Source organism: Aotus nancymaae, unplaced genomic scaffold, assembly GCF_030222135.1.
Source record: "Aotus nancymaae isolate 86718 unplaced genomic scaffold, 86718_ANA_hifiasm-v0.15.2.pri h1tg000043l, whole genome shotgun sequence".
NCBI lineage: Eukaryota > Metazoa > Chordata > Mammalia > Primates > Aotidae > Aotus > Aotus nancymaae.
Window position 1 is genome coordinate 11,341,607 of NW_026988457.1, and position 17,946 is coordinate 11,359,552.

Below are 17,946 nucleotides of genomic sequence, written 5' to 3' on the forward strand. Positions count from 1 at the left end.
GATAGCAGTGGACAAAGGGCACACAGAACCCCCAGCAACACAACACAAATTACAGATAATAGCCCTGGAAGTATTCCCCACCCTCCAGAACTCTGGCACTATGTGAGGCTGACCGCTTCAGCCCATACCCATCATCACATGGGATGGAGCCCTGTCTTGAGGCCTGCGTCTACTTGACCCTAACGCTTGGGCAGGAAAGACCACTAGGATTGGTGAAATATGAGGAGGTGGTTGGAGGTGATTGAGAATGAGGAATTCAGATGGGATTATAAGAAGGGGGACTTACAAATGAAAGGTGAACTGTAATGAAATGTCCTTGATAAAGTCTGTTCCAAATTTTGGTGAAGTTATAGTCACTTAATCTGGATGTGCTGGTATGTTCACAGCCTTAGATATTCACTCTTGATATTTAAAACCTCATCTCTAAAGTAAAAAATTCCCATGCCAGGTGATTTTAGTGATTTACATATGAATTTTTACTTTATTGTATTTTAATTTTACTCCAGAGTACTCTATTTTTAACATTTCTGTGTTGTTATTATTATTATACTTTAAGTTCGAGGGTACATGTGCAAAACGTGCAGGATTTTTACATAGGTGTACGCGTGCCACGGTGGTTTGCCGCATCCATCTCCCCAACATCTACCTTAGGCATTTCTCCTAATGGTATCCCTACCCAATCTCCCCACCCCCTGCTAATCCCTCCCCTAGTGTCCCCACACCCCTCACATACCCTGGTGTGTGACGTTCCCCTCCCCGTGTCCACGTTTTCTCATTCTCCAACACCCACTTATGAGTGAGAACACGCAGTGTTTGGTTTTCTGTTTGTGTCCGTTTGCTGAGACTGATGGTTTCCAGCTTCCTCCATGTCCCTGCAAAGGACAAGAATTCATCCTTTTCTATGGCTGCGTAGTAGTCCATGGTGTATATGTGCCACATTTTCTTTATCCAGTCCATTTTTGATGGGCATTTGGGTTGGTTCCAAGTCTCTGCTATTGTGACCAGTGCTGCCATAAACATACGTGTGCATGTGTCTTTATAGTTGAATGTTTTACAATCTTGTGGGAATATACCCAGTAATGGGATTGCTGGGTCAAATGCTATTTCTATTTCTAGATCCTTGAGGAATCACCACACTGTCTTCCACTATGGTTGAATTAATTTACACTCCCACCCTCCCACCAACAGTGTAGAAACTATCATTACCGTGAACTGGCAACCAACAGAATGGGAAAAATTTTTGCCATCTACCCATCTGACAAAGGGCTTGATAACCAGAATATGTAAAGACCTTAAACAAATTTACAAGAAAAAAACAAATAACACCATCAAAAAGTGGACAAAGGATATGAACAGACACTGCTCAAAAGAAGACATTTATGCAGCCAACAAACACATGAAAAAAAGCTCCGCATCACTGGTCGTTAGAGAAATGCAAACCAAAACCACGTTGAGACACCATCTCACACCAGTTAGAATGGTGATTATTAAAAAGCTAGGAGATATGTGAACACTTCAAGTATAACCAGGGAATAACTCATAGAGTAACTGAAGCTTTTTGATGTAAAACATTTAGAATTACACATCGTGTCTGACTCTGAGCATATTTGTCCTTTAGTCCCGATCCGTATGAGCTTCGAGAAGTCATCGTTCATAGAGCCACCGAAGACATGTGAGTTATAAAAGATGTACACACAAACACACACACAAACAAAACAATGACAGAGAGATTGAGATTCGTGGGACTTCCTCTGAGGAGTGTCCATGGCAATACAGAGTGTCTTCGACACAGTTTGTCTGTCTTCTCACTGTGGCAGGTACAGGCAAACTACCACATTTTTACAGTTGTTAAAAAAAGAAGAGCGAAACAGACTATAGCGGGAGGCCTCCCTCTCTTACTGTCTCGTCACCCTTAGTTAGGAGTAGGCAAATGCCTGGAAACTCAGATTTTCTGTCTATGAGATATACCAGAGTGGGCAGAGGGAGGAGAGAATCCTATTTGAAACGAGGGGGCGGTATGAGTAGTCGTAGTTCTGTGACGCCCTCGGCAGAAAGGAGCAGAGCTTAGAGCCTTGGAGGTGTTCTCCACCCTCCACAGCTCTGCCACCATGGAGGCTGGTGCTGCAAACCTCAAATCCCCATCGTACTGGACTGTGCCCCTGTGTGAGACCTCTAGTAACCTGACCCCTTTTGAGGGTCAAGAGGGACCACCATGCTGGCCGAAATTAAGGAGCTCATGGAGGGTCTTTGGAGCAGGGCATTCAATGGAATAAGAGGGGTGACTACCTGCAAACTGGACTTGAGTTTGAAATAAGTGCCACCACAAAGGGTGTCACACATTGGGACTGAGGTCTAATAAAGAGGTTTAGTTAAATCGGGAAGCATTAGTATTTTCACCAGCTTACAATGTTGGCAGCCGTCATAGAAATCCTCTTTTCGAATTAAAAAATGACATTTCGGATCCAAATAGTGCTATACACGTGAATAGTTAGAAATCGATTGGTTTATGTGTAGAGTGATGAAAGCTAATTATTCCAGAAAAGTAAATTTAGAGTTGTGTCTCCTGTTTGACTGTATCCTTTTATCATCCCTAGTTCATACATAAATAAATTGGCAGGAGCAAGGCAGGAGGCACCTATCAATGAAAGGTGAGTTATGATTAGAAGAATAAAGACACACATAGGCATAAGTGTGCATACAACTGTACACACGCACAGGCACATAAATATATCCATCTGTCTATCCATCCATACACACTTCTGTCAACACACAACTACAAACAATCCCATGCACACAGTGGAAACGTGGAACAAGGAGACAGGGGGCCATTTGTCGAATTCACTCTCAGGAGAATGCACGTCCATAAAGAGTGTTTTTAAACAGGGTTTCCCGTTGTTCGCCTTGTAGCATTTGTGGGTGACTTTGCATCCATCTTTGATGGACTTGTGTAAAGAGGAGCAGGTCATAGGCGAGTTGCTTCTTCCAGTTAGTTTATTTGTTACCCTTGGTTGATAGTAAGCAGTTTCTTCAGGCACTCAGATTTCCTGAGATCAAGAGCCTGACAGAGCGGCCCTACCAGGGAGAGAATCCTATTTGCAGCATGGGGATAGCGGCAGAGAAACCCTTGGCAGAACAGAACAGAGCTAATGGAACGGGGACTTGCCCCTCACCCTCCAGAGCTCTGTCCACATGTGAGGTTGGAGCCCAGAGCCAACCCCAAGCCCACCAGCTCATTGCATGCAGCCTTTCCTTAAGCCCACAGCTACTCGCCTGTGTCTCATGGACAGGAAAGACTAACATGATGGGCAAAAGGAAGGAGGTGATGGAGGCATCCAGGAAGTGGGTCCTCAGATGGGATTGGCAGGCTGACTGCTTGCACATTGGAGTTGAATCTGAAGCCAAAAAGCATTTCCTTGTCCACCAATTGCTAAGTAGCCATGTGCCCTATCTAATGTAATCTAATTTGTCATGGAATTTTGGTTTAATCTGGACATTAAGACTTGCAAGGAAATGGCTTTTGTGTAAGATTAATAGCAATATATTAATATTGTTTTTTTCCATCTGCAAAGGTAATGTTAATGAAAATCCAATGTTAAAATTTCTATAAGTAAAGTGTTTTGTTAATTACCTTATACATCTAGAATTACTCTTTAATTCTGAAACAATTTACTTAGTCTCTTCTCTACATAAGAGTTAGATTTCATACTGTGATACAGATTTATGCAATATAACTGTTTCCTTCTGAATTAATAATGTGATTTTTTTCAATGGTACTTTGAAGACTGATTCATCTTCATAGATTCGGCCAATAGTATAATCAATTTGTGGGGAATTTATTTAGAATACGTAACAGCAAGTGTCAGGAGGTACTTTAGAGTTCAATACTATAAATATTTATGGAATTGAATTCTTTCTTATGTGCCCATCACTGTGCTAGAAGCACCCATAAACATGTAACCATATACTTGTTGAAAATGTCACTGACAAAAAAATCTTGGTCTTTTAAGAGTTTATGTTACTCATGCTTTCATTTGTTCTTTATTAATAAATTCTTAAGAATTTTCTAGATTAATGAGATTATGTTTCTCATGAGAAATTCATATAAACTTCATATAAAATTCTCAAATTTTAGGAAGAGTTTAGAAACAGACACAGGTAATTTTAGTTCAGTTTTATTTTTCTCTTTTGAAATATTAGTCTGATGTGTCTGCTATAAAAGGGCACGATAACATCTCGTGAAGTAGTTTGGTGGGAATTTTATTAAGAACTGCTTCTATTGGGTGAAAACTAATTTTTCCTGAGGTTCTAAGGCATTACAGTTTTTCCTGGCACTGGGCAGTTTAATACTAAATAATGTCATTTTGATACCCAATCATTGGCCTAAATATAGTGTAACTATCGGGACAAAAGCCCCTCTATCTTTACTTTTACTTACTTCCTTGTTTATGCATTTATTTTAGAATATTTGGAGTTTGCCTGCTCTTATTGGATGTGGGTCTCATCTTTGTTGACCTAATTTTCGCTGGAAAGAACGTTTATATCCCTTTGGTACATCGTTGTATTTCTCTATCTACTGACTTTTATTTTCTCATGGATATTCTTCTTTGAGCATTTGTAGATGGGTAAGTTTGATTATTTTTATACTGCATAAAGTTATTTTGTACTTTTATAAGAAGCACTTTGGGAGGCTGAGGTGGGAGGATCAAAAGGTCAGGAGTTCGAGAGCATCCTGGACAACATGGTGAAACCTTGTCTCTACTAAAAATCCAAAAATTACCTGGGTATGTTGGTAGGTGCCTGTAATCCCAGCTATTTGGGAGGTTGAGGCAGGAGAATAGTTTGAACCTGGGAGGTGGAGGTTGCCGTGAGCTGAGATCATGCCATTGCACTCCAGCTGGGTGACAGGCCAAGACTCCATCCCCCCTCCCCCCAAAAAAAGGCATTTTAAAATAATTTACAGGAGCATCCACCACAAGCTGACTTAAGAGCCTTTGGGCCTTATGAGAACATTGGTGGTAGTCTGGCAGTCACAGTCACCCAATGATTTCTTCTCATACTACCAGAAATTTCCTACTATAAAGTCAGAGACCATCACTAATTAATGACATAAGAGTATTACAACGTTGATTATGGTCCTAAAAATTAAAGTAATATACAGCTTTCATTTTTGCTTTATTTTTTCTCTGTATAGCCTCTAGAGCTTTTTCCTGCCAATGCTGTTCCATCTGTGAAGTCACTGTTACATGAATAGTGTTGGAATTCTCACCGTTTCTAATGGCTGGCTTCTCCATAGGAATAGATACAACTTTCTAAGCAATAACTGGCTACTGCAAGAGGACCTCAGGCTTTATCTGGAAGCTTCTTGTGGTTATCATAGCTGACACCACCAATGCCCTCTAGTATATTCATGGGCAGAGGAAACACAATTGTAGAATTCTTCTCGGTGGCTACTGTGCTCAAGGTCTGCAGGTAACGCAGCTGGAGAGCCATGGGAGACTCAGCCAGCACCATGGAGGCTGACTTCAGGGATTTGGAAGCATTCATTTCTCCTTCAGCTGCAAGGACCTGAAAGGACAGAAATAAAACCACTGAGAAATAAGAGTTGACACTGTAACTAGTGCTTCCTTTTTCTGGGTTTGTTTTGATGTCTCTCTCGCCAACCCCCATGTTGCCACGTGTGTTTCATCTATTTCTTTGGCAGGGATAAGAGTTTCAGTTTCACTTCCTAATGTAATTAGAGAAATTCAAGGAGGTTGCAGGAAGCAGCGAGGGATATTTTACAAATCACAGGTCCCTAGATTTTACTGTCAAACAAAAGTAAAAGTACTCTTTTAAATACAAATGAATACTTGGCGTCTACCCTACTAATGTGTTGAAGCACTTTGGAGCCTCACTAAGGGCATTCATTTCCAGAGAAGTCTGAAATGTAAGGTCTCTAATTGATGCTTTTATCATTTTTACCTATCTTAGATGATTTTAGTTCATTCTGTTGCCACCTTGGTGTCATTCTTACAAACTGAGAATGGTTTCTAGTTCTCTTGGCTCTTGATTACAACTAGCAGTAAGTGCCAGCCTTGTAACATTGGCAATCTCTTAAGGACATCACTCTTTCTAGTTCTCAGACTGTTCAAGAATGACTCAGCTGCCCCATCTGTGGCCATCTGCCTGTGTGCAAAAGTGATCTCTCTTCTCTCATTGCTGAGTCCTTTCTTGGAAGCTGCTGGAGCTTTGCAGGTAAACCAGATATGAGTCAGAAATGAGTCAAAGAAACACATTCATCAACTAACAAGTGAGTTTCCAAAGAGGATACACCAAGGCTTCGGATCCCAGTTGGTTTCTGATACTTCAGGAAATGTATCCACACAGATGTGAAAGCCAGGACCTCAACAGATGCAAGGCATTCGGGGCCAGGGTGCACTTAGATGTTGTAATTCTTACCTCGATTGTATTGAATTGCCCCCTTTTATTCCAGCAACATTTAAATATACTCGAACAATAATGTGCAAAAAACAGGCTCCATGTTGGCTACATCTAAGTCACCAGCTTTATGAAAATATAGATTTCTTATCCACTCGAGACTGCTTCAAGCCTGGGTTTGAAGTAAGGCTTGGAAATTGGTATTCTGTTTTGTTTTGTTAAATTCTTCCCAGGGAAGACTGAAACGTGGTTAGAATTGGGACCTGCTTTGCTAAGTTGCTCAGTATGTTACTGAGCAGCCTCTTAACCCAAGACCTGCTACCAAATTTCCTCAAGGTACAGTAAGCTGCTTGTTACCTTTTAATTCAGGGAAATACCTCAGTAAGACTGTGAAAAGAAACCCCTTTCTTATGGAAATAATTGAGAGACCCAATCTTCTGTTCAAGTCCTATCCTCGTTGACCCCAACACGAGACAGCTCTCCCTCCATGTGTGACTGCACAGCCCTTACCTTGGCTCTGGCCTCCCGGGTGGCCTCAGCCTCAGCGGCCATGGATCTCTGCAACTGCACAGGAATCCGAACATCTTTGATTTCCACTCGAGCCACCTGGATCCCCCACAGCTCAGTGGCATCATCAAGTAAAGTCTGTTTCCAAATCAGAAGAAAAGACTAATAAGAAGACAGGTGATATGATGTACATTTCTAATATGTTTCATACTTGCAAGATAAATTTTTCTTTCCTTCTTTCTTTCTTTTTTTTGCATTTACAGCATTTGGAGTGAGACAATTTCAGAAGAGAATAAGAGTTAACATTCCTATTGATCATTTTTGGGAATTTAAAGTGAATATCATTAAGAATTCAGGAATTTAACCTGGCAGATCTTTTAGTGGGTGTCTATCAGCAGGATATACCCCAAAACCATTCCCAAGGAGGTATATGAGATCCATCTGGATTTGAGTAAATATCCCAGATTTCCTTGTCACTGGTCTCAAGCAGGCAGCAATGCATGGGTTTCTCTGACAGACCTGGATTTTGCGTTGGCTCTGCCATGTGCATTTGTGAATCACTGGGACAGTTTCTTAACTTATCTGGCTCTCATTCTTCTTACCTATAAAATGTTTTCTTTCAGGACTGTTAATAGATTTGGAGACAATCCATATAAGATATCTCTCAGTACCTAGCAGTGACTCAATGCATATTATGATTGGGTCCTTTTCAAGATATTATTTATCTCGTTCTGTTTAACTTCTGCCCTATGGCCAGCTTTAAAGAAGAAGCAAGGCAGCTTAAAGATAAAGATACTCTTGTCTTTTGTAAAAGCTTTAAAACTATTGAAGATATTTTACTGGTCATCCTGGAGAAGATGAATGTCTTGAGAAATGATAGGATCAGGAGGATAGCTCCCCTAAAAGGGTGGGGGCAGAGATCTCTGCTACCAAATAGCAAGTGATCCCTCCCTTGCCTTTCTGTGATCCCTGCAGGACACTGAGAGGTAATGAGACCTCACAAGAAGTCAGTGACCTGGCTGTAGATGGGATACCTTTGAGTTGTTAAATTCATGAGGCACATATAAACATTATGGAGAATTATCATGCAGAACTCATACTGCCTCGTAAAAGCCTGGGACTGGGACCTTTCTTCTACCTTAGGGACTAGAGGAGAGGCCAAGAAGAACTAAAGCTGAATTTCCTTATATAATTAACTCACAGAAAAAAAGCTCAGAATCCAAATGCAATTGATCTAAGAAAATACAGAAGTATTCTTGTCCGGAAACTAGCATGTGTAAGAGATGAGATCGATAGCTGTTACATTTTCATCTGATATTATAATTATCATTACTATTGATGTTATTAGTGATATTGGTGGCATGGTGTAAGAATTTCTAGAGATGACAGGTCTATGCTGTTTCAAAGGAATTTAACTTTCACACTTTATTTAAATATATAGGCAACCAGAGAAATGGCTGCATTTCTGGAGTCACCTAAACTAAAAATAAAGCTGATCTCTAATTTCTTCAGAAAAGATTATAGTTGTACAATGTTAATTCATAATTTCAAATTCTAAAGAAAATGGATAAACTGGCTTCTTGCACTCAGATATTTAAATACATTTCTTGTGGTAACAAGTAAGTGAAAATACAACTGAAGCTCACCTCTATAGCAGCTGTCTGTGTGTGAGTGTGTATAAGCATGCATGTGGTGGGGGATGCTTTGAACTGCTGATATTTAATGATCACTAATCATTAAAATCAATGCGTTAAAGATACAGGCTCTTAGTTCTCGGTGTCTTTACCTGGATGCTATGGGCGATCTCTTCTCGTCCAGCCAAGATCTGGGACAAGGTCTGTGTCCCTAAGACGTTTCTCAGAGTGGTTTGAGCCAGCAGAAATGTGGCTTGATGGACATCATTGACATTGGCCACTGCCGAGACAGCACTGTAGATTCTGTAATAGACAACTCCATCCACCTGAGTAGTCACGGAGTCTTTGGTGAGGATCTGGAGAGCAAGAACAGGGCAACGTCACTTATTTATGACTTTCACCGCTACCAGCAAAGTGACAGCCGGCCCAAGAGCCATCCTCCACCAAAGGAGAGCAGTAACAACAACTCATGCTACAACCACCTAAAACCTGTCCTAGGTTGGAGAGAATATCTTCTTAGCTGATACAGAATTCCTCTCAAGCTGTCGTCATACCTACCCCTGTGACTTCTTCTTCAAGAAGATTGACATCCTACAGGTATAAACACTTGACTCGGCATGCTGAAAACAGGCCCTTCCATGTGAAATGGAACAGTACAGCCCTTCTGCCATTCTATTATCTTCAGTCTTCTGAGCAGAGGTAGAACACTCGTTTCCCTGACACCTGCACTCTTTTTGGTTTCCAGTTTTTATCAGACTTGATGAAGCAGTGCTTCTTAGAAAACATAGATGGCACCAGAGACCATGTAAAGAAAAATCAATTTCACTCTATGGAGAGGCTCAGTATTATTCTGAATAATGTGACAGGGTTTTGGAGCAAATGAGAGATCTCTGGGTATACTATGGGAGCAGAACCTAGAACTGTTCATAACAGAGCCAGAAAAGTCCCTACTGTAGGTCCCTAAGCATCCCAGCCTCTCCTAATGGGGGCTGAATTCTTTTTTTTTTTTTTGAGACAGAGTCTTGCTCTGTCACCCAGGCTGGATTGCAATGGCTCAATATCTGCTCACTGTAACCTCCACCTGCCTCAGCTTCCTGAGTGACTGAGATTACAAGTGCCTGCCACTACACTTGGTTGATTTTTGTATTTTTAGTAGAGATGAGGGTTCACCATGTTGGCCAGGCTGGTCTTGAACTCTTTGACCTCAAGTGATCTTCCCACTATGGCCTCCCAAAGTGCTGGGATTACAGGCATGAGCCACCATGCCCGGCCTGGGGCTGATTCAAAAGCAAGTATTCTGCAGTTCCTAAGTGACAGGAAGACATCATCTTTGAGTCCTGGTTAAGTTTCTTGAGCCAGAGAGAAGAAAATTAACATATATGTATAACTGATTTTCTGTCTTTGTATCACTATTGGCCTCCCATATCCTAGGTCCTCCATTTCTTTTCCTCCAACCTGAATCACTTTGGTTATGAATAGGTGACATGATAATTAGTAACTCTTCCTCTTCCCTATTGCTGAGTTACTGTTTTGGTCATTTACTTGTAGTACTTCAGGAATTAAAAGACTTAAGTGGGCTGGGCGTGGTGGCTCACGCCTGTAATCCCTGCACTTTGAGAGGCTGAAGTGGGCAGATCACCTGAGGTCAGGAGTTCAAGACCAGCTTGGCCAACATGATGAAACCATGCCTCCACTAAAAATACAAAAATTAGCTAGGCGTGGTGGCAGGCACCTATAATCCTAGCAACCTGGGAGGCCGACACAGGAGAATTGCTTGAACGCAGGAGGTAGAGGTTGCAGTGAGCCAAGATGGCACTGCTGCCCTCCAGTCTGGGCAACAAGAGTAAAACTCCATCTCAAAAAAAAAAAAAAAAAGACTTATATAAAATACAAACACAAGTGGGCCCTGTGCAGCCTCTCCTCTATCCTCCTGCTCCCTCTACTGCTTCCAAACACAGAAACTATTTAAAGTCAAAAGCAAATGTGACTCATGTAGATATTACTAAAAACTCTTCTGAGAAGGTGATAGAGAGGGTGGTATCAAAACCATCCACTGCCCTTCATCTGCCCTCTGTCAGATTCGGCTCAGCTCCTTCATACAGTGACTGTCTATCTCTTTCAAGCCTCGGCTCTGTCATGCTCCATCCCAGCTTCCCTGCTGACTAGATCTCTGCTGTCAGACTTTCTCACACCAAGCCATTCCAAGTCTTCTAACAATTCACTCCTTGCTCTTGGCTTCATTCTCATTTGGCAAAACAAATTCTTAGTAGTTTCAGGAGCCACCAAGGGCAATTCAAGCAGGTCTCTGGGGGTACTCAGCTCATCCTCCCTCCTGTAGTTTAAAAGTGTACTATAAAATTGTAATTGTCCATGCAATAGGGAAAATACAAGTTTAATTTCAAGTGACATATCTTTAATCAGCACTACCTCTTGTGGAGGAATGTTGCAAGTAACTGTTCGGAGGTCAACTTTGACAAACACATCTATGCATGGCAGAACCAGGATCAAACCTATGAGAAAAAAAAATCAGTTTAGAATGTTGCTCTGTAGAAAATAACTGCAAGTAGTCTCATAGCAATATGGTGCATCGTTTACATGGGGCTATAGATGTTCCTCAGGCGATCTTCAATATGAACACATGTCACTCTGAGGAAATTGATTTCTTCCTCTAAGTCAGTGACTGAAAAGAAGTAATTGCCTTGGAAGTAGTCTTTTGGCAAGAAGCTAAAGATCCCTGACATTTATTTTTTCATTTTCATTTTTTAAACGATCAACTATCCAAGTGTTTAATTTGACATTAATTAAAAATAATATTCTGACCAATGGTGAAAGCATCTTTGGGACAAGTGAGAAAATTGAACACAGAATGCATATAAAAAGATATTAAGGCAGGGCGTGGTGGCTCAAACCTGTAATCCCAGCATTTTGGGAAGCCACTGTGGGTGGATCACCTGAGGTGAGGAGTTCAAGACCAACCTGGCCAACATGGTGAAACTCCACCTCTACTAAAAATACAAAAAAAAAAAAAAAAAAATTAGCTGGTCATGGTCGCACACACCTGTAATCCCAGCTACTTGGGAGGCTGAGGCAGGAGAATCGCTTGAACCCAGAAGGCGGAGGTTGCAATGAGCTGAGACTGCACCACTGCACTTCAGGCTGGGTGACAAGAGTGAAACTCCATCTCCAAAAAACAAAAACGGATATTAAGGTGTTCTTGTTCATTGTACTGGTTGTGGTAATGGCATGTGTCTGTTCAGGCTGCTATAACAAAATACCATAAACTGGGTGGCTTATAAACAACAAGTTTATTTCATATAGTCCTGGAGCCTGGGAAGTCCAAGATCAAGGTGTTCATAGATGCGATATCTTTTAAGGGCTTATTTCCATGTTTGTAGATGGTCATGTGGTGTCCTGGGAGGGACAAGGCAGCTCTCTGAGACTTCCTTTACAAGGGCACTAATTCCACTCGTGAGGATGACTCCCTTACGCTCTAATTACCTCCCAGGGGCCCCACCTCCTAATATCATTACATTGGTGATTAGGTTCAACTTATCAATTTTGGGGGGACACAAATACTCAGACCACAGCAGCATGGTGTTAATGTTAATAAAGTCCTTATCAGCTAGATACACAGACTAAAGTGTTTACAAATAAAATGACATGATATGGTATTTTGTATTTGCTCTAAAATACTCCACCAAAAAAATAAAATACTTTGGAAAGTAATATTCTTATAATAAAGATACTTACATAACAGCTTCAAGTAATAGACTCTTGGCTTTGAATATCAGTGACTGCCGACATTCTCAATTTAAAAAGTAATTAAGGATAATTGAACTAAAATCTTCCTAGGGTCTCACGTTCCCTAAATCAATGTATTCCAGAATTAATAGCTTCTCCTCAGCCATGTTCTAATTCATGTATAGTGGCATTTCCCAGTTGTAAACACATCTACTCCTTTCTTATTTGTAAGGCATTGAGTTGGGGCTGAGTCAGGGAAGGATGGGTGTAAGAAGGCTCATTTGAGGACCCTTGGAACTCTTGACATTACCCTGGCGGATGTTGTTTCTTTACTATGAGAGTTACAAAGATTAGAACCACAAGGCATGTCAGCAAGATGGGGGCACTAATCTATTTCCATTCATCAAGAAGGCTTTGCATTATTGCTTTTGTTTCCATGGCGAAAACCAGTTTTAAGGCCGAACATCACGTAAAGGGGAGGCAGTATCGGCAAAACACGCTGCTAAGGTGCTTGCTTTCTTTTGGCCTCTAAACCTTACTTCCATCTTTGGTGCCAGGTCATGGTGGTTAAGATCATGGACCTGAGAACTGTATAGAGTTAAGTTCCAGCCCTAAAACTTAGTAGCCTTGTGACGGGAAAAAATTCACCTAATGGTTTGATGACCTAACACATATCAGCTGGTAGTGAAGCTTAAGCACGTTTCAACATGCTAATGAAATAAAGCACTACACACAGCGCCAGGTATGTATTAAATGCTCCTGAAGTGGCAGCTATTATTCAAGGATAATTTACAACTTATAAAAGGGGGGAGGTTTTCCATTGGCAATTTGGCTTGTTTCCCTCTTGTCCTCATGACATTCTGAGGTAACTCACTAACCCCAGAGACACGTATGACGAGAGTTGTTATCCTGAGACAGTTAATCGTAAAATCTTTGGGGAAAATTCATTTAAAAGTGATATATTTTTCTCTAGAGGCTTCCAAGTTCTGGCTGTTCTGCTTCTCTCAGATCCAATGTTATTGTAACTTATAATCTTAGCCCCACCAGGTGGAACATGGCTGGGAAGAAGTTAGCCTTGTGCTGTGATACCTCAGTTGGATGACTCTTGCTTTGCCAAACTCATGAGAGCATCTATAAGTAGTTTTGACCTTCTTTTTCTTAGGTCCTTTATAAAATTAGACAAGTAAGATTATACTTGAAATGGCTGCTCACAACTGTAATCTCAGCACTTTGGGAGGCTGAGGCGGGCAGATCACCTGAGGTCAGGAGTTCAAGACCAGCCTGGCCAACATGGTGAAACACCATCTCTACAAAAATACAAAAATTAGCCAGGCATGATGGTGAGTGCCTGTAATACCAGCTACTCAGGATGCTGAAGTGGGAGAATCGCTTGAACCTGGGAGGCAGAGTTTGCAGTGAGCCGAGATTGTGCCATTGCACTCCAGCCTCAGTGGCAGAGCAAAATTCTGTCTCAAAAAAAAAAAGAAAGAAAGAAAAAAAAATGGCCACTTAGGAGGAAGTCGGGATTGCAGCTCCGAGAGAAGGCACAGAGGGTGAGTGGACGCCGCATTTCCAGACGGATTTTTACTGCCCACAGACCAGGAGATTCACAGGAGGAGAAGCCCCACGGGTTGCCAGCGCTGCTGGTTTGAGTGGCGTGGCCGCTCAGCCTACGCCCTGGGGCGGGGGGCAGTGGCTTCTTATGTGGAGCAAGAGAGACAGAGTTCCCTCTGAGCCAGCAAGGGTAGCTGAAGCAGGGAGTCAAGCCAGGAGACTCCCTGGCAAGGGCGTGCCATGAATCTCAGTGCCGCTGCTTCGGTTGATGCAGCGGCACACAGGGCAGAGGATTTTAACTGCCCACAGACCAGGAGATTCACAGGCGGAGAAGCTCCACGGGTTCCCAGCACCGCTGGTTGGACCGGAGCAGCCGCTCGGCCTGCACCGGGGGCAGGGAGCAGCAGCTCCTTGAGCAAAGTGAACGAGACTGTGTCCCCTCTGGGCCAGCAAGGGGAGCTGAGGCAGGGAGTCAAGCCAAGAGATTCCCGTGCAAAGAGGGCCCCACTGGAAACACGGCTAAACCAGGGACGGTCCAGCTCTGTGGGGGAGGGGCGTCCTCCATCGGGAAACACCCTGCAGTTCCCGGGGCAATTTGCCGTAACCAAGACAACCCGCCTCTACAGAGACTCCCTCACTACATGGGCGGGCCAGCATGGCGGAAGCAGTTCTAACTACACCCATATAAACAGGACTGTAGGGAAGCTCACACGGAAGCTGGGCGGAGCCCACAGCAGCTCAGCGAAGCCTCTGCAGGCTGAGTGTGACTAGACCGCCACCTTGTAGGCAGGGAAAACGACAGCAACACAGCTGAAAATCATAAAACCCTAACTACTCCCTGGGCCAGAACACCTGGGGGTAAGAAAAGGGGGTTTATGAGTTCAGTTGCTGCAGACTTAAAATTACCAAAATCAGAAAGACAGCAACTATAAAGTCGATAGGTGGATAAATCCACAAAGATGGGAGGAAACCAGTGCAAAAAGGATGAAAACACCCAAAACCAGAACACCTCTCCTCCTACAAGGGAGCACAACTCCCCACCAGCAAGGGAACAAGACTGGATGGAGAATGAGTGTGATGAAATGACAGAATCAGCTTTCAGAAAGTGGATAATAAGAAACTTCCGTGAGTTAAAAGAACATGTTCTAACCCAATGCAAAGAAACTAAGAACCTTGAAAAAAGACCTGATGAAATGCTAACGAGAATGGACAACTTAGAGAGGAATATGAGTGAATTGATGGAGCTGAAAAACACGCGAAGCATGCACAAGTTTCAACAGCCAAATTGACCAAGCAGAAGAAAGGATATCAGAGGTCGAAGATCAACTCAATGAAATAAAATGAGAAGGGAAGATTAGAGAAAACAAGGTAAAAAGGAATGAACAAAGTCAACAAGAATTATGGGACTATGTGAAAAGACCTAATCTACGTGTGATAGGTGTACCTGAATGTGACAAAGAGAATGCATCCAAGCTGGAAAATACTCTTCAGGATATTATCCAGGAAAACTTCCCCAACCTAGCAAGGCAGGCCAATATTCAAGTCCAGGAAATACAGAGAACACCACAAAGATATTCCTCTAGAAGAGCAACCCCAAGGCACATAATCATCAGATTCACTAGGGTTGAAATTAAGGAGAAAATACTAAGGGCAGCCAGAGAGAAAGGTCGGGTTACCCAAAAAGGGAAACCTATCAAACTCAACAGCAGATCTCTCAGCAGAAACCCTACAGGCCAGAAGAGAGTGGGGGCCGATATTCAACATCCTTAAAGAAAAGAACTTTCAACCCAGAATTTCATATCCAGCCAAACTAAGCTTCATAAGTGAAGGAAAAATAAAATCCTTTGTGAACAAGCAAGTACTCACAGATTTCATCACCACCAGACCAGCTTTACAAGAGCTCCTGAAGGAGACACTACACATAGAAAAAAACAACCAGCACCAGCCACTCCAAAAATGCACGAAATGGTAAAGAGCAGCAACACAATGAAGAATCTGCATCAACCAATGGGCAAAACAGCCAGCTAGCATCAAAATGACAGGATCAAATTCACACATAACAATATTAACCCTAAATGTAAATGGACTAAATGCCCCTATCAAAAGACACAGACTGGCAAATTGGATAAAAAGCCAAAACTCATCAGTGTGCTGTATCCAGGAAACCCACCTCACATGCAAGGATACACAAAGGCTCAAAATAAAGGGATGGAGGATGATTTACCAAGCAAATGGAGAGCAAAAAAAAGCAGGAGTTGCAATTCTCATCTCTGATAAAATAGACGTTAAAGCAACAAAGATCAAAAGAGACAAAGAAGGACATTACATAATGGTAAAAGGATCAATGCAACAAGAAGAGCTAACTGTCCTAAATATATATGCACCTAATACAGGAGCACCCAGATACATAAGGCAAGTTCTTAAAGACTTGCAAAGAGACTTAGACTCCCACACAATAATAGTGGGAGACTTCAACACACCATTGTCAATATTAGACAGATCAATGAGACAGAAAATTAATAAGGATATCCAGGACTTGAACTCAGACCTGGAACAAGCAAGCCTAATAGACATTTACAGAACTCTCCAGCCCAAATCCACAGAATATACATTCTTCTCAGCACCACATCACACCTACTCTAAAATTGACCACATAATTGGAAGTAAATCACTCCTCAGCAAATGCAAAAGAACGGAAACCATAACAAACAGTCTCTCAGACCACAGTGCAATCAAGTTAGAACTCAGAATTCAGAAGCCAACCCAGAACCACACAGCCTCATGGAAATTGAACAACTTTCTCCTGAATGTTGACTGGATAAACACTGAAATGAAGGCAGAAATAAAGATGTTCTTCGAAACCAACGAGAATGAAGACACCACATACCAGAATCTCTGGGACACATTTAAAGTAGTCTCTAGAGGAAAATATATAGCAATAAGTGCCCACATGAGAAGAAAGGAGAGATCTAAAATTGACACCCTATCGTCAAAATTGTCAATTGATGCAGAGAAGGCCTTCGACAAAATTCAACAGCCCTTTATGCTAAAAACTCTCAATAAACTAGGTATCGACGGAACGTATCTCAAAATAATAAAAGCTATTTATGACAAACCGATAGCCAATATCATACTGAATGGGCAAAAACTGGAAGCATTCCCTTTGAAATCTGGCACTAGACAAGGATGCCCTCTCTCACCACTCCTGTTCAATATAGTACTGGAAGTTCTAGCCAGAGCAATCAGGCAAGAAAAAGAAATAAAGGGTATTCAATTAGGAAAGGAAGAAGTCAAATTGTCTCTATTTGCAGATGACATGACTGTATATCTAGAAGACCCTATCACCTCAGCCCAGACTCTCCTGAAACTGATAAGCAACTTCAGCAAAGTCTCAGGATACAAAATCAATGTGCAAAAATCACAAGCATTCCTATACGTCAATAACAGACTTAAAGAGAGCCAAATCAAGAACGAACTGCCATTCACAATTGCTACAAAGAGAATAAAATACCTAGGAATACAACTAACAAGGAACGTAAAGGACCTCTTCAAGGAGAACTACAAATCACTGCTCAACGAAATAAGAGAGGACACAAACAGATGGAGAAACATTCCATGTTCATGGTTAGGAAGAATTAATATCGTGAAAATGGCCATACTGCCCAAAGTAATTTACAGATTCAACGCTATCCCCATCAAGCTACCAATGACCTTCCTCACAGAACTGGAAAAAACCACCTTAAACTTCATACGGAACCAAAAGAGAGCCCGCATAGCCAAATCAATTCTAAGCAAAAAGAACAAAGCGGGAGGCATCACACTACCGGACATCAAACTCTACTACAAGGCTACAGTAATCAAAACAGCATGGTACTGGTACCAAAACAGAGATATAGACCAATGGAATAGAACAGAGGCGTCGGAGGCGACACAACATATCTACAACCACCCGATCTTTGACAAATCTGAAAAAAACAAGCAATGGGGAAAGGATTCCCTGTTCAATAAGTGGTGTTGGGAAAACTGGCTAGCCATATGCAGAAAGCAGAAACTCGACCCCTCTCTGACACCTTACACTAAAATTGACTCCAGA

General features: G+C 41.9%; 1 protein-coding gene across 3 annotated transcripts in view; it reads right to left on the minus strand.

The window, feature by feature from the left end:
- Positions 1-4,164: 4,164 nt before the first annotated feature.
- Positions 4,165-17,946, minus strand: part of STOML3 (stomatin like 3) — a 31,052-nt gene continuing 17,270 nt past the window's right edge. For all 3 annotated transcript variants that reach the window (XM_012469859.3, XM_012469857.3, XM_012469856.2), the window contains 4 exons: positions 10,986-11,068; positions 8,711-8,914; positions 6,928-7,062; positions 4,165-5,565 (listed from right to left, as the gene is read on the minus strand). In XM_012469859.3, coding sequence (XP_012325282.1) covers positions 5,341-5,565; positions 6,928-7,062; positions 8,711-8,914; positions 10,986-11,068 — 647 coding nt within the window. In that variant the 3' untranslated portion in view covers positions 4,165-5,340. The remainder of the gene's footprint in view (positions 5,566-6,927; positions 7,063-8,710; positions 8,915-10,985; positions 11,069-17,946) is intronic.